This window comes from Cyrtonyx montezumae, unplaced genomic scaffold (genome assembly GCF_038088225.1).
Source record: "Cyrtonyx montezumae isolate F1298 unplaced genomic scaffold, pur_monq_1.0 scaffold_30, whole genome shotgun sequence".
NCBI classification, from domain to species: Eukaryota; Metazoa; Chordata; class Aves; order Galliformes; family Odontophoridae; genus Cyrtonyx; species Cyrtonyx montezumae.
This window is the reverse complement of record NW_027072035.1, coordinates 8,058,391-8,080,958: the sequence shown is the minus strand read 5'-3', so window position 1 is coordinate 8,080,958 and position 22,568 is coordinate 8,058,391. Positions and strand designations below refer to the sequence as shown.

General features: G+C 36.7%; 1 protein-coding gene across 2 annotated transcripts in view; it reads right to left on the bottom strand.

The window, feature by feature from the left end:
* The window catches only part of FER (FER tyrosine kinase), a 154,299-nt gene that overhangs the window by 26,072 nt on the left and 105,659 nt on the right, over positions 1-22,568 (bottom strand). Inside the window, exons 16-17 of one of the 2 annotated variants that reach the window (XM_065744230.1) lie at positions 14,952-15,075; positions 14,026-14,381 (exon numbers count right to left, since the gene is read on the bottom strand). In XM_065744230.1, coding sequence (XP_065600302.1) covers positions 14,327-14,381; positions 14,952-15,075 — 179 coding nt within the window. In that variant the 3' untranslated portion in view covers positions 14,026-14,326. Of the gene's footprint in view, positions 1-14,025; positions 14,382-14,951; positions 15,076-22,568 lie in introns of those variants that run through there. The other variant, XM_065744229.1, reaches the window with a different exon arrangement.

Sequence of the window (22,568 nt, the reverse complement as noted above, 5' to 3'; positions counted from 1 at the left end):
AGTACGTTTTTCTTTCTGGAACAAATAATAATTAAAAAAAAGGTTAAAAAAAAATATAAAAACACCATCAGTGGTATACTCAGCCATAAATATGGCTTGCATCTCCACATTATATGTAGTATCTGATGTTTTTGGACCAGAGAGTGTCTCAATTTTCTAAGTAGATTTAATAGGAATACTTGATCCCTAAAATATAGTAAACAGAGAAGAATTACCATTGCAGCTTTGTGTTGATTACAACTTGTTGAATAACATACACTGAAGTATAGCGAAAGAAGTTATCATCTAAGGACATTGTTTAGAGTTGAGTTTAATGACAATTTTTCTGTTCACTTCAAAGCTGTATTTAGTGTGCTTGGGTAAACACACAACACTGGCTTTGCAGTATCTTCTGCAAATAAACCTCACTCTGTGGACTTAGTTAATTTTTCAGTACAATTCAGTAGTAAAATTCTTTGCCACAAAGATGACAAACCAGTATTTTATTTTAAATAACCAGACAGCCAGTGTTAACAGGCAGTGCTAATTCTAATTCATGGATGTAAGAAATCTAAGCCTTTCATTTATTATTCAATTTCAGTGGGAGGTTAAGACCCTTCGTTGAATACTGATTTCCCCTGATATCTTGATATTTTCAGATTCAAATGTTAACACTTCCAGCTAAGTATTATCATTAAGTTAAAACACTGTCTAAACTTCACTTCTAAATCAACTTAAAAAAAAATAATGTTTAAAAAATAGGAGTCTTCTGAATAAGAAAGAAAGTAACAGAGCTATTCTTGAAACAGTATGTAAAAGTTTAAATTGGGTACATTTTCCTCCATGGAAGATAATAAAAAATTTCAAAGTTGCTTGCAGATTTTGCCTCACCTTTCTCCAAGAAGCTAGACTGTATCAGCTAGCAAAACATGGAGGAAACACATCCCATACTGGAGTATCACATTCCACCTCTTTAAAGTTCAACAGTAAGCACAGAAGCTACAATTTCTTAGTTGAGAAGAAAGGCAGTTAAGACTACCTGGAACTGTGAAACTGAAAAGATATGAAGTAGAAACGTCTAGATACTATGGCTGACAGCAACTTAGGTTGTGCACTGCACAGGTATTGTATGCACCATGTTTTCTTCACCTTCAAACTATTAAAATGCAAGTTAGTACATGACCCTCATGAAAAACACAGATGTTTTCAACTAGTCTGGATGGTTCAGTGCAGTCAGTTCAGAAAGAGTGAACGTTCCCAGTTAAGAGTTATACAGTAACTACTGTCTGTTATAATTCTAGTGTCATTACTACTTCCCACATGGCAACAACATCTTACACTTCTAAGTGAAAAGACAGAGCTGAGAAGTCAAGAACAAGGATGCCCATGTAATCTCTAAAACCTGAGGAATGCTGTGGCAGACAACAGTTGGGATTGACTCCCATAGGCAGTTTTGAAAGGAACCTTGTGCTGGTCTCATCCCCAGCCACAGGATTTCATCCCTGAGGGCCTCCATACTAGTTTCTCTCAGAAGACACAAATTCACAGATGTTAAACTAAGATTTCAAGTCATATGTAAATTGTGTATATACTCACATTTCCTTAAAAACACAATGCAGGAAGTAACATTGCTAATTAGAAAAAAGCTACATTCTAATGGAAAATTTAAACTCCAGTTGCTGAGGAGTGAGATGTACCAACACAAAAATAAGAAGTGGAATGCTATGTGTTTTTATCAATTCCAAAAAATAACAGACTTCTAAGCTATCCTTGTATTAGCAGTTACTGGTGAATTCTATCATATGTATTTTTGTTACAATACTTAATTGTCAACATGGAAATTATTTTTAAAACTAAAAAAATGTGAACAATAACTCTGCAATAACATGGTAAACAATTTAACTATCTTCAGCTTATATAATTTAGACAAAGTAGAATTTAGTTAATCTATACAGTTTATGTATAATAACATGCTCAAACAATTTCTCTCTTAGTGGTATTTCAGATCATCATCCTCAGAAAAGCAACATACTGAAATCTCAAGGGATATCTTCCCCATTTTATGGAGAATACAGAAAAGATGATATTCAAGCCCAATCATTAATATGGGAAGTTGTTGATCATAGAAAGAAAATATCGACTCAATCAAGACCTTTAACAGATATTGTAAACATGAATACAAAGGACTATCAGACTGAATTACCCAGGATACTGTTAAGCTAACAGACTCTGAAATGACAAGAAATAAGATGAAACCTAACAGAGATTTCAAATAACAGAGATTAAATGTTATAACTGTCTTTTGAAAGGAAAAATCCTCCACAGAAAAAAAATAAATTTATGTTGGTTAATTTTCTATGAAGAAGCTTCAATTTGCCACTACAAACTGAGTAATAGCAGAATTTATTATGTCTTATACAAAACTAGCCTCTGGTAATTTTTCATTTTTAATGTTAGCCTCAGAACAACCATAGTTAAACAACTTTGTTTTACACTTCTATTAATAGATGCCTTAGTAATAAGACATTTGATGAGAAAATTAGCAAATGGCAATGATAATTTGTGCTAGAAATTACTGATAGCAAACAAAATCTGTCCTAACAGCAGCTAAAGCAAGCAATGTGGCAGGGATTAAGAACAAAATTAAAAAACAAAAGCAAAAAAAGAGAAGACAATAGCACCTCATGATACATCATTAATGTGTTAATATTTACATAACGCACTGGCTTACATGACAAGGTTTTGGAAGTGGGTGGCTGTAGTTGTGGTCTCTATCACTGCCCCATGTCAGATCTGCAACTGCCAGAGCTGAGCCATGGGTGATGCTGACTGTGCTGCGAGAGAGCCAGTTTGAGAGAGGGAGAACTGCTGCACAACAGCATCTTGGAGACAGGAGGGAGAAATGGGAGAGAAGTGGCCAAGTCAGTGCAGAATGAGGGCAGGAGGAGCTCCATGCCTCCAGCCTGCTCCCCATGGCAGAGCAGGCTGCCTCCCTGCAATCTGTAGGCACCATGTGGAGCAGATCTCTCTGCGCAGCCATGGAGGAATCCACAGTGCAGCAGTGAATGAGCACAGCCCATGGACACCCTGCTGCAGCAGCCTTGGGCCAGAGCTGCATCCTGTAGGGAGCAGTTTGCAATGGGGCAGGAGAGCTGGTGGGAACTGATGGTTGGTGGCAAACAGTGAAGTAGCCTGCTCCTGAAGGTCTGCAGCACACTGAAATGACTCATGTTGGAGCAGCTCTTAAATAACTCATGCTGGTACAGACTGTAATATACTGCACCCTATTGGAAGGGCCCACAGCGGAAAAGGGGAAGAGTGTCAGGAGGAAGGATCAGCAGAGGGGAGCAGTAATGGACTGAACACAGCCCTCATTCCCAATGAGGAAGGTGGGGAGCAGGATGGGGAGTGAAAGTGAGCATCAGAAGATGAGGGGAGGGAAAGTTTGCTATTATTCCTCACTATCCTGCTCTGTTACTAATTGGCAATACATTATTCTTCCCCAAGCCTGTTTTGCCCATGCTGGTAAATTGGTGAACCTATCCCTAACTAAACATACCAATTGCTCTCCTCCATCCTGAGCACTTTCTGAACAGCCAATGTTAATTCACACATTAATATATTCACATATGTACTTCACCAAATACTTCACTGATATACGTATCGATATACTTACTGAGATAGTGTGACGTACTGAAAAAAAATGCAACCTGACATTTTTATATCACACACTGATCATCCAAATCCATGCATCTGTAACTCTAATCAGAAACCTTCACAACTATTTCTGTAGCTGTGAAAAGCTAAATTGGAGATGCAGGACGTAACTAATTAACTTTTATTGGAGGTTGGAGTGAATTTCAAATAAAGCACACACTATAAAAACAGTTATCAGTCTCTGTAACTAATACACACAGTCACCATGGAAAAAAAGCATCAGTCTCCCTTTTGAAATCTTACCTTATTCAGCTATGCCAACATCCAATAGTTTAGGGAAATAGAGAAGAAGGAAGCTCACATCTTTCTTCAGAAAGCACTTCTTTATCATAGGTCAAATCCACATATGGTACAGCATATTTAGAATTCAATAATTTAGTAATGGTTTTCAGTTTTCAAACTCTGTCCGTATCATAGGACTCTGGTGCTGCAGAGTAGTACTTCAGTAGACTTCCACATTCCAAGCTCATGATTATTGTTCGTATAGAAAAGTTTGGAAATCATGAATCTGCTATATTAGTACAAAAATGGAGCCACACTTTGAGATGCATTTTTGACACAAATCCTCATAGTTTATACAGATTTTTTTTTATCCTACCAGCATCCAATGCTGAGCCTTGCAGCATCCTAAACGGACAGCTCATGCAGCAATAAAAGAACGATGTTTTTCCTTCAACCAAAGACTCCCAGTATTGCACAACACTTCAATAGGTACCAGAATTAGTTACAATTGTGTCTGCAACTCAAAAGAGAACTTGGAAATAATGTAGTCTTGAGTGCTTGTTTCTATATACAGTCAGAATACAAGTGCTTCCCCAGCGGTATTCTACAGGACACAGTACTTGATGGAAAACCTACAGATTCCCTGTCTGATGAAGAATCTGAAGTGGAACAAGTATTTGGGTGATAAATATTCATAGCACTGAGCTGCAAGAAATGAACTAAGATTAAGAACTTTGAAAGTTGAAAAAAAACCAAACAAAAAAACGTGAGTCATACCCAGGGAAGTTACCTGACCCTTGGTCCTGCCCTGTTAACGGAGAGAACTGGGTGAAAAGCATGTGACACTGCTACAGACTATGGAATCAAGAAGGCTATGAATTATCAAACTGTGGAATCAAGTGATACTGATCCAAGAGTGCAGTCGTTGTTAGAACACAACGTCAAGGACATTAATATTTGGTATGATAAAATTCTGGAAGATGAGATTAAAACTTTTACTTCCCTATCTCTTGTTAAAAAAAATAATGAAAAAAGATAATGTGATTACCTGAATGTGCTGTCTCAAGAACAGCAAAATGAGGGATCGTGAAGCTCCAAACTCTTAGAGCTGTTAGAACTCTGAAATGCTCTTAATTTGCACTTGTTTTCTTAGTGACTCAGTTTTCTGAGTCAGAAGAGCAATAACTGAGACTGCCATTTGAGACTGTTTTGAAGACGAAATTACAGTGCTAAGCAAAAACGACTAAGAATTAATCAACAGCCCAGGGAAATGGAACAGAAACCTATGTAAGCATGGTGTAGCAGACTCTCCATCATCAGATCAAGAGCACAAGAGTCTAAAGCCCTGTAATGAAAGCTTGCCACATGTAGATACACGAAAACATGTAGATGCATGCATAGCATGCCTTATGCCTCACTGTTTTTTTTTTTTTTGTTTTTTGTTTTGTTGTTTTTTGTAATCAGTATATACACATATTTAAGCCATGAAAACAATTCTAAGAAAGGAATACTTGGATTTATTAATTCTAGATACAGCCACAGGCATTGAGTTTCTGAATACTCACTTTCAGATTTCTATAATACTGAAAGTATTTTTTATAAAGGCCCTCAATGCCATGAAAAAGACAATGCTGATGAAGGTGGTATTGTTCTGTGAAATGAAGATCCTTTTGTTGTTAAGAACAGAAACCTGCAGAAAAGTTCTTCTGCAGGCTAAAAATCGTGAAGCAATGTGCCACTACAATTGAATAACCTCTAACAAAGACACCAACTTAAACTTTTTAAATAAGAAATAAAAATTTTTAAAATGAAATAACAAAAGTCTTAAAGTTCTACCTAGAAAATACTGTCTGTCAATTTTCTTTTTCTCTAAAGCATAATGATATAAACACCAAAGTTCTACAAGTAACACCTGAATTTTCTGTGGCAACAGACTCTTGTGAGTAGAGCACATTAGAAAGGGTGGAAGCATACAGTACAGAATGACATATAAAAAGTAGACATATTGCAAATAAGAAATTTAAGCTAACAATTATTTTTCTGCATTCTAGCTAGACTACATATATTTATAAAACTGAAATTTAAAGCCAAAATGTGAAAAAAGATCACCTTTCTGAATTTTGTATTTACTAGATGCATATTAGACTCTCTTTTACAGATTCATGTCACCAAGAAGCATTTGAACTTCAAAGTGATATATTAAGTTGCCACTCATGCTTTTGCATAGACACAGATTATAATGCAGCACTGTGTTGTTAAAGTTTAAAATGCTTCAAATAGCAAATGTGAAACTGAATGCTCCATTCACAGTAAGTATTAGAGGAAATAGGTTGATTGAGAAGGAAAGTAATCAGTGAATGACTAGGAACTAGCCAGCTCAGTAGTTTAAGTGGAAAGGAAGTAAGCAAAGTGGCACCAACTTTTTCAATTCTGATTATGTAAATGACACAGAAAATTTAAGATTTCCAGAGGGAAAAGGAACCAAATGGAATGTTGGTCTTTCAAGCTCATCCTTGAGCAAAGGTTCATCCAGAATATCATGCTGAATCATCTATGTATAATCAGTAATTTCTGGCAACGTAATGTAAGCACAATTATTTTTAACAGTTGAAACCCAGTCTATGATATTCCATTGTATTCCTATATAGCAAACACAGTGAAATGTAGAAGTGTCCATCTCTCCAATCTTCCTAGATAACAATAGCTGAAGAATGTTGTATTGGTAATGCTAGAGTTGGAAGCAAATGCAGTAATGTGTAAACTGCAAAAAATAATTTCTTGGAGCACTGCAAAGCACTGACACATTTATACTGATAAATGTCATGGTCTAAAATACCATTCTAACAGCTAATTATGACTAGAGATACTCTGGGCAAACAAGAGTACCTTAACAGAATCAAGCCCTGTGAGAACAGAGACAAGCTGAAGACTTCAAAGGCCTTGGTGCAGCACTAGCAGAATCCATACTCCCTGCTGCCTGTAGAGGATTGCAACATCTATTCCCTGCGTGAGAAGTATTGTCCAGGGGTGTGGGTACGGAGCAGTGCCACTGTTTAGGCACCAGTCAATACCTCCTTGAATTGCTTAGCAACAATTAGGACTCTAAAGAGCTGTCTTTTAAACCTGATCTTCTTGGAAAGAACAGATAGATCATCAGTTATGTAGAAAACACATAGGAGAGAGGGTTTCTGCAGTCTTCCTGAATACCTGCAGCAAGTCTGGATGATCTCTCCACATAAATACTACACATTTGTAATGGTTCTTCCACTTACTATGGCGTTTACATTATGACAAATATACCAAATGAAAAATAATAACCTCTGTAAAATTCATGGTGTTATAACTGCACAGTATAATTTGATAAATTCACTGGAGATACTGAATTTAGTGAAAATAAGCTCACTAGACAGAAGACAAAACAGAAGTTTTCATAAAACACATGCTAAGAAAGAAATAAAAAATAAGTAATGTGGCAATGAAACAAAATTTGACAAAAATATTTTATAGTATGGCAGAATTAAGTTTTGGAGATTCTTTTTTTTTTCCCCCGACAATAGCAACATACTTGTATTAAGTAAGTGGCCAAGAGACATTTACAGCTCTTTATCATTGTTCACGTTTCTGGTTATAGCTTTAAATAGAATAGATACGATTTCTGATACTCATACTGTAAAAAATATAATTTTATATGAAACAGAGACATCATATTAATAAGGTTTAAAATTACAGTTGTTCCATGATGTGCTGTTTCAACTGTATCACTGATGATAAATCTCTAAGAGATTTACTTGTTGAAGCATGATCAACTATAATTAACAGATATTTTTTATGATAATAAAGTAAGAAACAATCAAATATGAAAAGTATAGGAATAGAACTTTGTACCACTGCTTAATTTTATATATGCTGTAATGAATTAATCATAAAAAGCTAAATAATAATGACCATGAGTGTTTATGGAAGTATACAGTCACAAGGCTAATAAGTTTTCTAAAAACCAGTAACTACAGTTTACATGATATCCCTCCCAAGGAAAAAATATAAATAAGGTCACAAATATTTATTTCACTAATACTTTCCTTTATGAAGTCTTTAACACTTTCCTCAGGGAAATTCATGAATTACTGAAGTGGATATCATCTTATAGGAAATTACTGCTTGCACAATAAACCTTTATGAGCCCATCTAGATGACAGAAAGGCAAATTCATTCCACAGAAACACAGTCTTTCTCCTTAAGTCATCTCCAGTACAGAATATTATAGAAATTACAACAAAGGTATTGCAATACCTACGTCTAAGCTCTCTGTGCTATAGGAGGAATTCAGTATACAAGGACATATGCTGAAGGAGAATGAGGTATTTCAGAATGAAAAGAGACATTATGCTGAGCACTGAATTGCAAAGAGGAGGCAGTGACATCCATTTAGCTCCAGTCTTCCACAGGATGCAGGTAGAGAAATCAAGGAAGCGAGTTTTAGGGATGATGGATGAAGTTGCTAACCCGCTATCCACCATATTTGAAAGGTTATGGCAGCCTGGTGAAGTTCCCACTGATTGGAAAAGGGGAAACAATAACCCCCAGCCTCAAGAAGGGAAACTGTGGGCTAGCTGATCTCACTTCTGTGCCTGGCAAGATCACAGAGAAGATCCTCCTGAAGGCCCTACTAATGCACACAGAAAATAAAGACAAGTGGATTGGTGGTAACTGACATGGCTTCAACAAGGGCAAGTTATGCCTTACAAACCTGTTGGCCCTTTATGATGAAGTTACCAAATCAGTGGATAAAAGAAGAGCAACTGACATCATCTACCTGGACTTGTGCAAAGCGTTTGACACTGTCGTGCACGACATTCTGGTTGCCAATTTGGAGAAAAAAAGTATTTAATGGATAGACCACACCCTGGATAAGGCACTGGCTGGATTGTCACACTCAAGAGAGTTGTGGTCAATGGCTCAATGTCCAAGTGGAGACTGGTAATGAATGGTGTTCCTCAGGGATTGGTGTTGAGATCCCTGTTACTTAACAGCTTTGTAGGTGATATGGATGTGGGATTGAGTGCACTCTCAGCAAGTCTGGAGATGACATCAAGCTGAGAAGTACAGCTGGTACACAAGAGGGAAGAGATACAACCCAGAGGGACCTGGACAGGCTTGAGAGGCGGGCCACTGCCAACCTCTTGAAGTTCAGCAAGGCCTGTTGCAGCATCCTGCACCTGGGTCGGGGCAATCTCAAGCACAGATACATGTTGGCTGGAGAGTGGCTTGAAAGAAGTCCTGAGCAGAAGGACTTGGAAGAGTTGGTTGATGAGCGATTCAACATAAGCCAGCATTGTGCACTTGCAGCCCAGAAGGCCAGTCGTGTCCTGGGTTGCACCAAGAAAAGCATGATCAGGTCAAGGGAGGTAATTCTGCCCCTCTACTCTGCTCTTGTGAGATCCCACCTGGAGTACTGCATCCAGTTCTGGAGCCTCCAGCACAAGAAGGACATGGAATTGTTAGAGGAGGTACAGGAGTGCCAGGAAAATGAGGGCTGTAGCATGTCCCCTGTGAGGACAGACTGAGAGAGCTGGGGTTCTTCAGGCTGGAGAAGAGAAGGGTATGAGGAGACCTGAGCAGCCTACCAGTACTTGAAGTGGGCCTACAGAAAAGCTGGGGAGGGATTTTTTAGAAAGCCATGTAGCAACAGGTTGAGGGGAGATGTTTTTAAATTGGAAGAGGGTAGATTTAAACTAGATATTAAGAAGTTCTTTACTGTGAGGGCAGTGAGACACTAGAACAGGTTGCCCACCAAGGTTGTGGATGCCTCCTCCCTGGAAGCATTCAAGGCTGGGCTGGATGAGGTTTTGAGCAACCTGGTCCAATCCAAACCATTCTATGATTCTATATTTCTTCCATTCTCTTAGAAAGGAGACCCTCTCAGCTTTGGATTTAAACCATTACTCTCTTGATTCCCAAGATAATTAAATTACTACTGATCCACTAAACAGTACAGCGTCTACACTAAGCAGAAAGGATCATTTTTCATCTTTTTTGTGGTAGGTGAGCTATTGCATCAGAAAGAAATAAAAGACTCACAAGAAAGAAAAGACTAACTAAATTACTCAAAATAGTTCAAATTCCTGGTTGATACCTCTTTTCAAGATTCTTTACATTAACAGTTAGTACACTGAAAAGAAAAAAAAACTATAGCACACAAACTAGATACAAGAGAGATTTTCCCAGTCATTTATAAATATTAACTGCCCATATTTAATCAGAACTATAGAAACCCAAGATTAACATGCACAGAGCCCAAGTTTCATAGTATGAAGCTGAGCCAACCACTTTTAACTTAATGAGGAGCTCATAGTACCTAGAAAACAACATTAAATAATACTGTATTTGCACTATGGAAAAGAAAAAAGGATGTAGTATCACGAATAAAAATGGAGAAATAGGAACAAAGTATGTGACTACCTTACCATTGAATACATCCTTAATTCAATGTATTTCAATGATTTTCAGAATAGTAGCTGCACAGACTGAAAGGAAAGCTTGGCTGAAGGGATACACCTTGAATTCTGTTTTTTCACATCTTCTCACACACTAAAAATAACTAATTTGAGCCCGATATGAATTTTATGCTAAATTCGGCAGATGAATAAATGAAGGCTGATGAAGTTTAGTGAAAATGTTTATTAATTGATCACTTTTAAGATTCTAACTTTTAATACAGTTCCCTCTTAATACTGGATCTTGAACTTTGTTTTAACTGCTATTTTTAAAATCGCACTACTCCTTGTTTGTGAAAGCTCTTCAGGAAAGAGAAAAGCAATTTAATTATCAAGTAAAGGAGTGAAAACATAACTGAATAAAACAATTAACTACATATATATATATATGTATATTTCTGCTAGCTTCAATTAGAATCATGAAAGTATAACCTGTAGATAAAGCTGCAACACAGTTTTCCACACCCGACTTTCTCATTTTGAAAGTCTGTACTGATTACTAAATGATAGAAACAGAAAAAAAACAGAAAATGTAATTGCTCTTCTTAGTACTAAAACATTTTTCCAATTGAGTATTACCATAATTTCAGTTATTTTCATTAAAACACCATACTGGTAAGGAAAGGGGAAGTGGGGTGGAAATGTTCAAATTCTCTGAGCAATTGCAATGGGTAGGTCTGGAAACTAAAAATGAATTATGAACATTCAATACGTTCAAATCAAATACAGCTAAAGAATATCACTCATGAATGCTTATTGAACCAACTGAAGTTATCACATCTCCATCCCAATCTTGTTTCTAATTAATAGAAATAAATGGAACTATCTAAACAATTGCATGGTATAAAATGAAAAGTGGGGAAAAAATCTTTGAACTCATTTTAATCATATGAAGATGAAATAACTGCATAGAGAACTATGTTATTTCTTTTAAAAACATTCTTTTATGCAGCAGGTTTTTTATTATTATTTATTTAAGCCTGCTCATTTTTTATTTTTTAAACAGAACAAAGAGAGAGCAAGAACAAGTGATTTATGGACTCCTGAGTAGATGGAAATGCAGATCAAATAATCCCTTGCAGGCACTAAGAATTCTAAGACTGACAAATTCAGTCTTTATACCTGCACTCATTGAAATACCACACCATGCACAGAAGTAAAAATCAAAGGGCAGATTAGTTGTTGCACTGGCCCAATTACTGAAAGACTAAGCCAAGGTGTGACTCGGATAGCAATATCAGAATGCCAGAACAGATTTAAATTTAAAATATATTAGCTAGGTATAGCTAGTTCAGCTACAAATAAAAAGTAGCATTAAAAATCATTTAATAAACTGCAAGTCTTTAACAGCAAGTCAAATGCACAAGGCACTAAATAATGGTCACCTAGACTATAATGAAAACAAAGTCAGCAAGGTACTGAACAAATATTTAAGACAACAAACAGAATGCTGTGGAAAATTGATAGCATAAAAATGAAAAAAAAATCATTTTGCTGCAAATGTATCTTATGATTTTTTAGATAATAATCTACTTAAGATATATTTATGATATATTTAAGATTCTTCTTTATTAACAGTAATTACATCCTCCTGACTTTTAATCAAAATAAAAAAATATCCCATTGTAATTTTCTTTTTTCCTTTTAATCTGAGAAACACTTTTACTTGTTGGAGTTTGTGACAAAGAGAGAACAAATTTACTGCTGTTTCAAAACAATTCATGTTTCTTTTATACTCAAATTTCTTCCTGATATACATGAAGTTGTTCCATTCTAATTTCAATGTAAAATTTATCCATGAATAATTTGTCCTTCCTTGACCCAATGAGAAGGGAACAAAGACTCCCAAATTCCTTGAAGAGATCACACTGTCACATCACTGTATCCTCAGTAGTCAGTTAAATAGGGACTTAAACTCAAAAGGAGTCCTGAGCCTTGTACAGCTAAGAACTTGCTGACAAAGCACTACACAGTGGGACTCTTAGGTGCTAGCCTCTCACTCCCTAATTTAACCTATCTGCTGCAAAGAACCAGAGTGTTGTATCTACTGGCATGCAACAGGCTCAGAACACCCATCAAGTAACAGATGTTCTGTGCTTTTAGACAAATATACAAGTAATGACTCCTATTTCATTATGTTGCCCCATGACACCAGAGGAGGATGTTGTTGGTAGCAGAGAATGAACCTTTCCACCAACATCCCATTAATTTTTGTTGCTGTGTGACAGACAGTAGCAGAGGGGCAGCTTGACAAAATGGTGTCTGACATCAAAGTGTGGATGAAGCAAAAGAATGTCACTGAATTTCTCTGTGTAGAAAATATGACATCCATGGAGATTCACAGATGATTGCTGAATGTTTATGGAGATCAAACAGCGGATTGGAGCACAGTGCTGCACTGCAGGAATGGCAACAGGGACAGTGAGTCATCCCTGCTGGTGCAGATTTTTAGGAGTGCATTTTGCAGAATCTCGTGGCTGGTGAAAATGCACAGCTAATGGTGGTGACTCTGTTGAACAATAGTGTTTTGTAGTGGACAATCTGCTCTATCAATTGGTGTTACTGCACTCTTTGTTGCACCTTCCATGGAAATAAACATGAGGCACTACTTTCAGAGTGACCTGTGTCTACCTAACCAGCCTTCAGGGTACACAGAAATCTTGGACAAGTGTTCAAAATCCCCAGACAGGAAAACAGACATGAAGAAAAAAGAAGGAAAAAAACCCAGAAAAGTGTATCCACTGCTACTACTAACTTTACGAACCTTGGTTGTTTGCTGACCTGATTCAGAGCATTTCATTATATTTAGGTATCAAATTCATAATGTAAGTATAATAAGCATGTTATATGTTATGCCTAGGGACATAAAACTGAAGAAATTCTGAATTTACTAGAAAATAATAATACTGTAAATTCACGTTTAGATTTATTAACTTATGTATTTCATAGAACTAGCAGTGTTACCAAAGAGCTAATTTGCCTGCTTGGTTGCATTTTGAAACTGTAGTTTTCTTCAGGAGACGTTTACTAAAAATGTTGCTTCTGCCTTTAAGGAATTGGTAGTTCTCAACAATAATCTCCTGTGATATTCTGAGACAATAATAATCAACTGCTGTGAAGATTTTGAAAGTTAAAAAGGAAGGTTTCTTTTCCTGATTTGTAGGTTTAACTTGTACTAGGTGCACTGTTAAGTCTATCACATTAGAAAAATAGGAGACTAGATTACAGCTCTGTTTCCTGATTTTAGAGTACATAGTACAACTGTACTCAGCTTCCTGATCTTTTCCCACCATGTAAGACAGTTCTATACGTGTATTCTCTCTGAATTGTATTTTTTTAATCTCTAATCACTGTCTTTGTAAACAGCACCCCAAACTCCCCCACCTCAGAAAAAGAAAAAAGCTGCAACAAAGTAGAACTTAGGGAAAAAAAGCTATTAGAAAGATTGCTATTCTGTTTAAAGTTTCCTAAGATAAGCCCAAAAAAGAATTTAAAAAATATATAAATGACGTAGTAATACTGTGAGACTTTGTAAACAAATTTTGAGCTTACTATGAGAGGAATGTTTTTAAAGATAAATATTTTTTTTATTATTTTTTTTCCTCCAGCCTTTAGAACAATTCATTTTTGATTAAAAAAAAAGGAAGAGAAACACCAGATCTCAGATCTCCAACAATAGCATTCATTAGAACTGCACTAAATATGAAGTGGGCTAATGATATACAGTCAATGATGCAGAGTTTATCTGCAAATGTCACACAAAGAAAAATGAACAATACCAGTATTAAAAATGACAACTTGTTCTTTACAGTTTCCCTGAGAAGCGGACTAACATCATTTGTTAGTCACATGTCAGCCCTATCACTGTTTACACTGTGGTATTTTGAGAGAAAGTAGGTGGAAATCATGTAAATTCACATATTCACTTTGATACAAACTGAGAATAAGCAGCTCCAGGGCAGAACCAAACTGAAAAACAAATGAACAAAAAACCAAAACAGAAACAGTGTACCCAGAGAGCATAAAGCTTGACCCTCTTCCATATTTTGGTGAATGAAGTCTCTACAATTCCTAATATTTTAATAGAAAGAAGTCCAGATATACTACTTTATCATCTGAGATATCTGTGGATTTTCCTGAAACACACTGCATGTATGCCTTAACTTCTGTTTAGCTATGCAAGTAACCTGTAAATGAAAATACAAGCTTCACATATATATATATATTTGCTACATTTGTCATACATTGTCACTGTATGAGTTACGCTCTCCATAAAGCAAATTCATACGGTGAAAACATCATCAATCTATACTAATAGCAATGAACTACTCAAACCAAATATTGTAGTATTTATTTTGACACAAATGAACTAAACACCTTTGTATTAGACAAGCAGTAACAACTTGCTTTCAGAAAGTTTAGTGTTTAAAAAAAATCTTAGAGAATCTTTGTGCTGATATTAAGCAGTATAAACATTTAATCTGCTAGCATTCCAAATGATCAAAATTACAACATTGAGAAAAAAAGTACTTTCCTTACCTGTGTATACAATTTTTAGATTCAAGGTATGCCATACCAGAAGCAGCATCTAATGAAAATTTCACTAACTGTTTCGTTTTCAGCTCATCCTTCTTTTTTCTTAAAAAGGACAGGAAATCACCCCCTAGGAAACAGAGAAAGGTGGACAGTGAGACATGACAGAGAGGACATTCATATTTATTTCTCACTAGGGTCAGGAGGCCAAACAGAATGAAACTATTCAGCGTATTTGTCAACCCATAAGTTTGAAGTTAGCCCAAGAGAAGGAAAGAATTCACTTGCTAGGATGAAAACAGAATGTAGCATGATGAATAAAATCTGGATTTTGTAGCAAACAAAATCTTCAAAAGTGCAACATTAAATACATACATTCATGAGAACTGCTGACAAGAACAACTTACACTTAGTGATAAATACAGTTCTCTAATCACAGAATGACTGTTATAACTGAATGGTTGGAAGAAACTTTCAGAGACCTTACAGTTGAAGGGCCTGACCACTCCATGGCTAGCCAAAGGTTTATGTATGTTATTGAGAGCATTATCCAAGTGCCTCCTGAACACTGACAGGCATATGGCATCTTTCCTCCACTCTAGGAAGGTTGTTCCACTGCTAGACTGCACTCATGGTGCACTTATTTGAAAATATACTTCACTGTTCCAGGCAAAGCCTAAAACTCATAGTGAAGCTTTCCATGTCACAATATTTGTTCAGAAAGGCGTAGCCAGCTACTGCTCTAGCATTTTGTTTCTCTTCTCATTGCACTAAACTGACTATAGCAATTCTCTCTTGCAAGTAATTGCACTGCGATACAACTTCATAAACCGCCTTTCTTAGCAAAGTAGAAAGACATTATATAGCTAAGCTTCATGTTGAATTTTCTTCAGAAGCCATTTCTATTTATATTTCATACTGTAAGAAATACTATCAGAGAATGTTAAAGAAAACTGTTTGCTGTTGCAAAGCGTAACAAAGCCCTTAAAATATTATCATGGAGCAATAGAAAAGTGAATTAGTATCTTAACCACCAAGTACTGCATCATTCATTTATTCATTTTTTCCAGAGATAGAATTTATTTTAGAACACAGATTTGAACATGATGGCTAAGTACGTTGTATCTTAATGAAAATTCTGGGAAAATAATACATAGAAAACATTTCTTCCATTTTGCTTATTTTCTCTCTCTCTTTCTCTCTCTCTCCCTTTCTTTTTCTCTCTTTCCTACCTTTTTTTTTTATTTTTATTTTTTTGTATGTACAGCAGTACTATGGGAAAGCCACAAAATATTATCACAGAATGACCAGATGAGGCTGGCATGGCCCACCTGACCCAGAACCTGCTCCAGCAGGAACACCCAGAGCAGGGTGCCCAGGTGGCTTTGAAGATCTCCAAGGAGGAAACCCCACAACTCTTCTGGACAACCTGTGCCAGTGCTGTGCCACCTACACAGCACAGCAGTGCTTCCTTCATTCAGAAATAACCTCCTCTGTTACAGTGTGGGTCTATAGTCCTGGCTCTGAGCACCAGTGAAAAGATCCTAACTCCATCCTCTTCCCACTCTCCCTTCAAGGTATTTGTAGACATTGAAGTGATCACCCCCCAAGTGTCCTCTCCTGCAGACTGAGCAGTCTCAGCTCTCTCAGTCACTTCTCATAGGAGAGGTGCTCAGTCACTCACTTACTTCTGTGGCCCTTTGCGGGACAGTTCTGCATCAGCTGCAAACTTGCTGAGGATCCACTCTGCCCCATAAAGCAAATAACTAATGAAGATGTTAAACAGAACTGGGCCTAGTGATGACCCCTGGGTCACACTTCTAGTTGTTGGCATCCTATTTTCTTATTACTCAGATTCCAATAAAACATGTGATTAATACTAGCTGATACATTCTTTCTTCAGTCTCAGACCTCTGACAATTTTTAAAAAGGAATGAATGTATGTAACAGCTAAACACAGTCTGCTTAAAGCAATTTATAACAGTAACAAAAGGTTTGGACAAACCATATAATCCAAACCGTGTGTCATCTAAGCATTTAAAACAAGACTGACAGAACACAATGTACAATTACAGGAAAGGTGAGCAATTTTATTTCATTTTTTTAAAGCACAGCTTATGCTGGGCAGGAACATGAGCAGGGAAATACTGCATCCAGAGTGCACAATGCAGCCTACAATGTTTTTCACTCAAAGTCTGGATAATCCACAGATAGAAAATGAAGGCCTGACTGGATGCCCTTGAAACTAAAGCCAATTGCAAATGACTTCCATTTTATCTTCCAAAAGATAGTTACACACATTACACCTTCAAAGTCTGACAGGTTCTATCTTGGAATATTTAATTTTAAATTCTCATGAAATCTTACAAGAAAAGAATACTACTGCAAAATCAACTGAGCAATCATCATCCTTCTTTTAATCTGATAGGTTAATGACAGTCTTGTAGCTGACTTGCAGATATTGCCAGAGAGAAGGAAGATAAAAACTCCCTTAAGCATGTGTAATTTATTGCATGTGTAAACAGAAACATTCTGGATATAGGGGACAGTTAAAATCATTTTCTAGCAATTCCTCCTCACTCCCTGCACACATAAAACCAGCAATACTGCATTCAGAGCTGAAGAAAATAATTTTGTTTATATACCAAGCACTTACTGTTCTGTACATAGGAAACACCTTTTAATTAGGAAGTATGACTAGTAAGCCTTTATGAATGTGAAATTCTATCAATCTCAACAAATGGAATCACAGTTTGTGGAAGAGCACATTAAGGAACATTACAGAAAGAGCACGTAAGGACACATGGAAGCACTCAAGGCCAGCTTGGATCAGGCCCTTGTCAGCCTAACCTACTGGGAAGTGTCCCCACACAGGGCAGGGAGCTTGGAACCAGATGATCTTTATCATCTCTTCAAACCCAAGCTGTTCCATGATGCCACACAATATCCTAAAAAAAAGTTATCCTCTACCAATCAATATTCCTATATTGAACAACAAGAATTTCCAACAACTACTTCAGAAAACTGAAAGACAGATAAGTTCGGTTTGATATACTAAAAGAAAAGATGCCTTTGCACACAGTCATATTAAAAATAAGTAACAAGCCCTAAATGAAAAAGGTCTATTTAGACAATGTGATATAACAAAATCAGATTAACTGTAGGTTAAAATCCTTACAACAAGTGTAGAATTATTTTTCAAAGCCAAACAGCTATTGCTGAACTCTCTTCCTTGGAAATAGCATTGAAGGCTAAGAAAATAAACATTCTTCCACTCTCAACTTATAATTGACCAACAGCAACAAAGTCATTTTAAAAAGTTCCCTCTACAGAATGGAACTCTCCATTCAAATTAATCAAATTGATAATGTGTATATATGCTGCATGATAATTAACAGAGCATTCAGTATGAAAAATGACTGAAGTCTGCATTGAAAACTACCAGTAATTCTGGTCATAAGAGTTCTTTTAAGATTAGTAATTACTTAATTTGTAGTGATTTTTACCAACTCCTTTTTTTTCCCCTTACTGATTCCTATTACTGCTACTGATTCCTACTGCTGATAGCCAATTACAAGAAAATTAATGAAGAAGGAACAAAGAAAGAAGAAAACAAAAGAAGTCAGGGACACGTGTGAGCCTTTAATTTCTCGTGGTATTAATGTATATTTGTACCATCAGGATGTGATTGATTTTCAGTGTTTGGCATGTACTGTATGAACTTCTTATGGAGTTCTGAGGAAAAACAGCATAGCATACACCATGCTGAATATAGTATATTTATGCCCATCATCAAAACACACTTTTAATAAAAATTATCCTGACCTGTCCTCTTATTGCAATAGTGAAAAAAAGGCAGCAAGAGTATTTTTGTTGTTTTTTTTTCTTTCTTTTTTTCTGGTATCTTCCCTTCAGGAGAGGTAATGAAAATGCCTTTTAAATACTCTGTTCAATACTGATTTGAAAGTGCTTTCAGCTGCTGACAAAATAAAAACAGCAACAATACATACAACTTATTCCATACAGGATACATGTCATTTTAGGTTAAACCTGATTATCCTCATTATTGTTACAAAACAGTGTGTTCTTTAACTAACAGAATTACTCTTACTTGCAAATGCTGACTTCTATCGGCTACTGTAGCTATTCATGTTCACAGGAAAGCTTCGGCATGAATACTTTCAGAGCTGAGGATAACAACACACACTGTTTGGCACAGAACTCTACCTATGCAGTGTCTTTATGCTCCTCTGAAAACAAGTTTTAATATAACCCCCAATTAATTATTTGCAGCAAAGTGTCAGAACAAAATCTCCAATATAATAACTGCTGATAAAAATGAAATAAACGAACCAATTTGACTATGATACAACTGAAACAAAACTAGATGGCAACAAAATAGTAAGCAACACTTTCTTCTAGATGCAGAATTTCCACTGCATGCTACATAGCTGGCTGATATTCCAGTTAATGGCACATAACACTACTGTGAAATAAGATCTGCTCCAACCACTGTAAGTCCTACAGAAATAATCAGACCATTACAGAACTACTACCAAGCAGAAATCAACTACCAGTTTGGGTTTTATAGGGGAATAAGTAACAGAACTGGAGTATCTAGCTAAAATGATTGATTTATTTTATTATGTAAATGACAATACGTAATACATAAGCAGGAAGCATTATGATTATAATAAGGCTGACTGCAACAATTGGATTCCTTAAAAGCAGACTTTCATGGGAGTATATAAAATATTTCCCATTATATGCAGACATTTTAACAGAGAGAAAATACCACAATATCAACATCAACTAGCAGTGGCCATACTTTATAATACAAACTTTATACTGTACTTTATGTAGTATTTTATGACTATGTAACAGTACAATTAATAGAGCATGCAAAACCAAGCTGAAGTTCTGCAAGAGAAAACAAACAAACAAACAAAAAACAACCTGTAATCTATGAGAGGAAGCCAAAAGTCAAGAAACTGTGAAGAAATATCTTAAATCTGTTTACAATATATTTAATTTTAACAATCTGAATTTAACAGCAGTTATGAGTAGGAGTATTTCATGTTTCAGCAACTTTTTTACCGGTGCCACAAATTTTACCTTCCTACTTGTTCTAGGCACCTGTGGCATTTTTGTACTAAGTGCTGATACTGGACATACATAAAGTTTTGAAATTATGACAGGCAATCTTCCACTTCATCTGTTTATATCAATATCTAGGTTGTGTATGTATAACATCAAGATTAAATAATAACAGAGATTCAAAAATTAAAAACAATAATTATAGCAATACTGATGCAGACAGTAACACGGTAGAAATTATTATTTACTTGTAAGCTTTAAAAGAGTGGGAGAGCTTCCTTTACTAAATAACCTTCTTAAGCAGCAGTTTCTTTAAACAGCCCACAATCACATAAAGTGCTTCTGCCCGTAACTCTCAAAAGTCACCTAACTAGAAGGAGATCCGTGACTCAATATTCATGTTTTACAAGCTATAATAATATTATTGAAATGTTTTATCTGCAACATCTGTGTTTGTAAATTTCAGGGTTCATATCATCTGTCTCGAGTCAACAAATACATGTTTTCTTTATTGCTCATACGGATTATCAATTGAAAATCAATAAGCGCTGCTACCTACTACTATTTATTTTAAATACTGAACATACATTGGTGCCATTTCTTGAACAGTTTTTCAATTAAACAGCTGTTTGAGAAACTGTTAGAAATAGCTTTAAATGTGCTTAACTTTCATTTAAAAATGCTTTAACTGTCATTAAATTGTTGTGATTTCACTTTTCAACTAATATATCGTTTGTGTGTAATAATTTGCAAATTCTCCCTCTACTTTTTCTCACTGTAACTAAGAAGTAACAGAAATCATAAACCAGAGGTTTTTTCAACAACCTGCAAAGAAATATTGCAAAATCCAGTTAAAAGTTCATTTTTCCTGTTAAGCAAACCAAAATACATGTTTCCATAATCAAGCAAAGTTTTGTAATAGTACTGTTAACATTGATGGAAACAAAGTATGAATGGAGATGCATATTGGTGAAAGCAAAAGATGAAAGGAGAGAACAAAATCTGAAAGAATAACATGCACTGAGAGACAAGGACAAGATAAGAAGCAACATAGTGATGAATGTGGAGAAAATCATATTTGCACCAGAACTGCAGGGCAAACGACTTGCAAACATATCTGAAAAGTCACAGCAATCAGGTGAAGTCCCTGATGACTGGAAAAAAGTCAACATCACACCCACTTTTAAGAAGTGTAAAAAGAAGGAGCCTGGGAATTAGTGACTTATTAGTCACACATCTGTGCTGGGAAAGATCATGAAGCAGATTCTCCTGGAAGCTATGCTTAGGCATGTGGAAGTGATATGGGAGAATCAGCATGGCTTCACTAGGAAGCTTCACAACTTATCGAAGCTTCACCTGGCTTCACCAGGTTGGTCAAATCCTGCTTGCCAACCTAGTGGCTTTTTATGATAGTGACACTGCATCAATGAACAAGAGAAGAGCCACTGATCTTATCTATCTGGATTTCACTAAGGTCTTTGACACAGTGCCCCACAACATATTTCTCTTCAAACTGGAGTGATATGGATTTAATGAGTGGACCATTCAGTGGACAAAGAACTGGCTGCAGGACTGAGTCCAGAGAGTAGCGATCAATAACTCAGTGCCTGGATGCAGATTAGTGACAAGTGGTGTCCCCCAGGAATCAGTGCCAGGGCCAACACTCTTTAATATGTGAATCAGTGACATTGACAGTGAGGTCAAGGTGCATCCTCAGGCAAGTTTGCTGATGGCATCAAGCTGTGGGGTGTGGTCAGCACATCAGAGGGATGGGATGCCATGCAGAGGAACCTGGACAGGCTTGAGCTATGGGTCTAGGAGAACGTCAGGAGATTCAACAGTGCCAAATGCAAGGTCTTCCACCCAGATGGATGCAACATCCACTACCAATACAAGCTGAGGGATTAAAAGACAAGAGCACAGACCAGCCAGAAAGGACCCGGGGGTACTGGTGGACGGGAAGTTGGACATGAGGCAGCAGTGTGCTCTTTTAGCCCAAATATCCCACCGTATCCTGGGCTGCATCAGAAGTAGCACAGCCAGCAGGTCAAAAGAGGTGATTCTGCCCCACAGTGCTGATGAGGCCTCACCTGGATTACTCTGTCCACATGTAGAGTCCTGAGTACAGGAGAGACATGGGCCTATTGCGGCGCATCCAGAGGAGAGCCACAGAAATGAACCAAGGGATGGAACACTTCTACAAGGACAGGCTGAGAGAGCTGAAGCTGTTCAGCCTGGAGAAGAGAAGCCTTTGAGATGAACTGAGAGTGGCATCTGAATGTCTACAGGGGAGCTACAGGACAGACTCTTGAGCAGAGTCTGTTATGATAGAGCAAGGGGAAATGTTTTCAAGCTTAAAAGATGGTAGATTTAGGTGAGATATAAGGGAAAAGACTTCTACAGTAAGGGTCATGAGGCACTGATGGAGGTTGCCAGAAAATGTGGAAGCCCTGTCCCTGGGGGCTTTCAAGGTGAGCCTGGATCAGTCTCTGGGCAACCTGATCTAGCTGTGGATGTCCCTGTTCA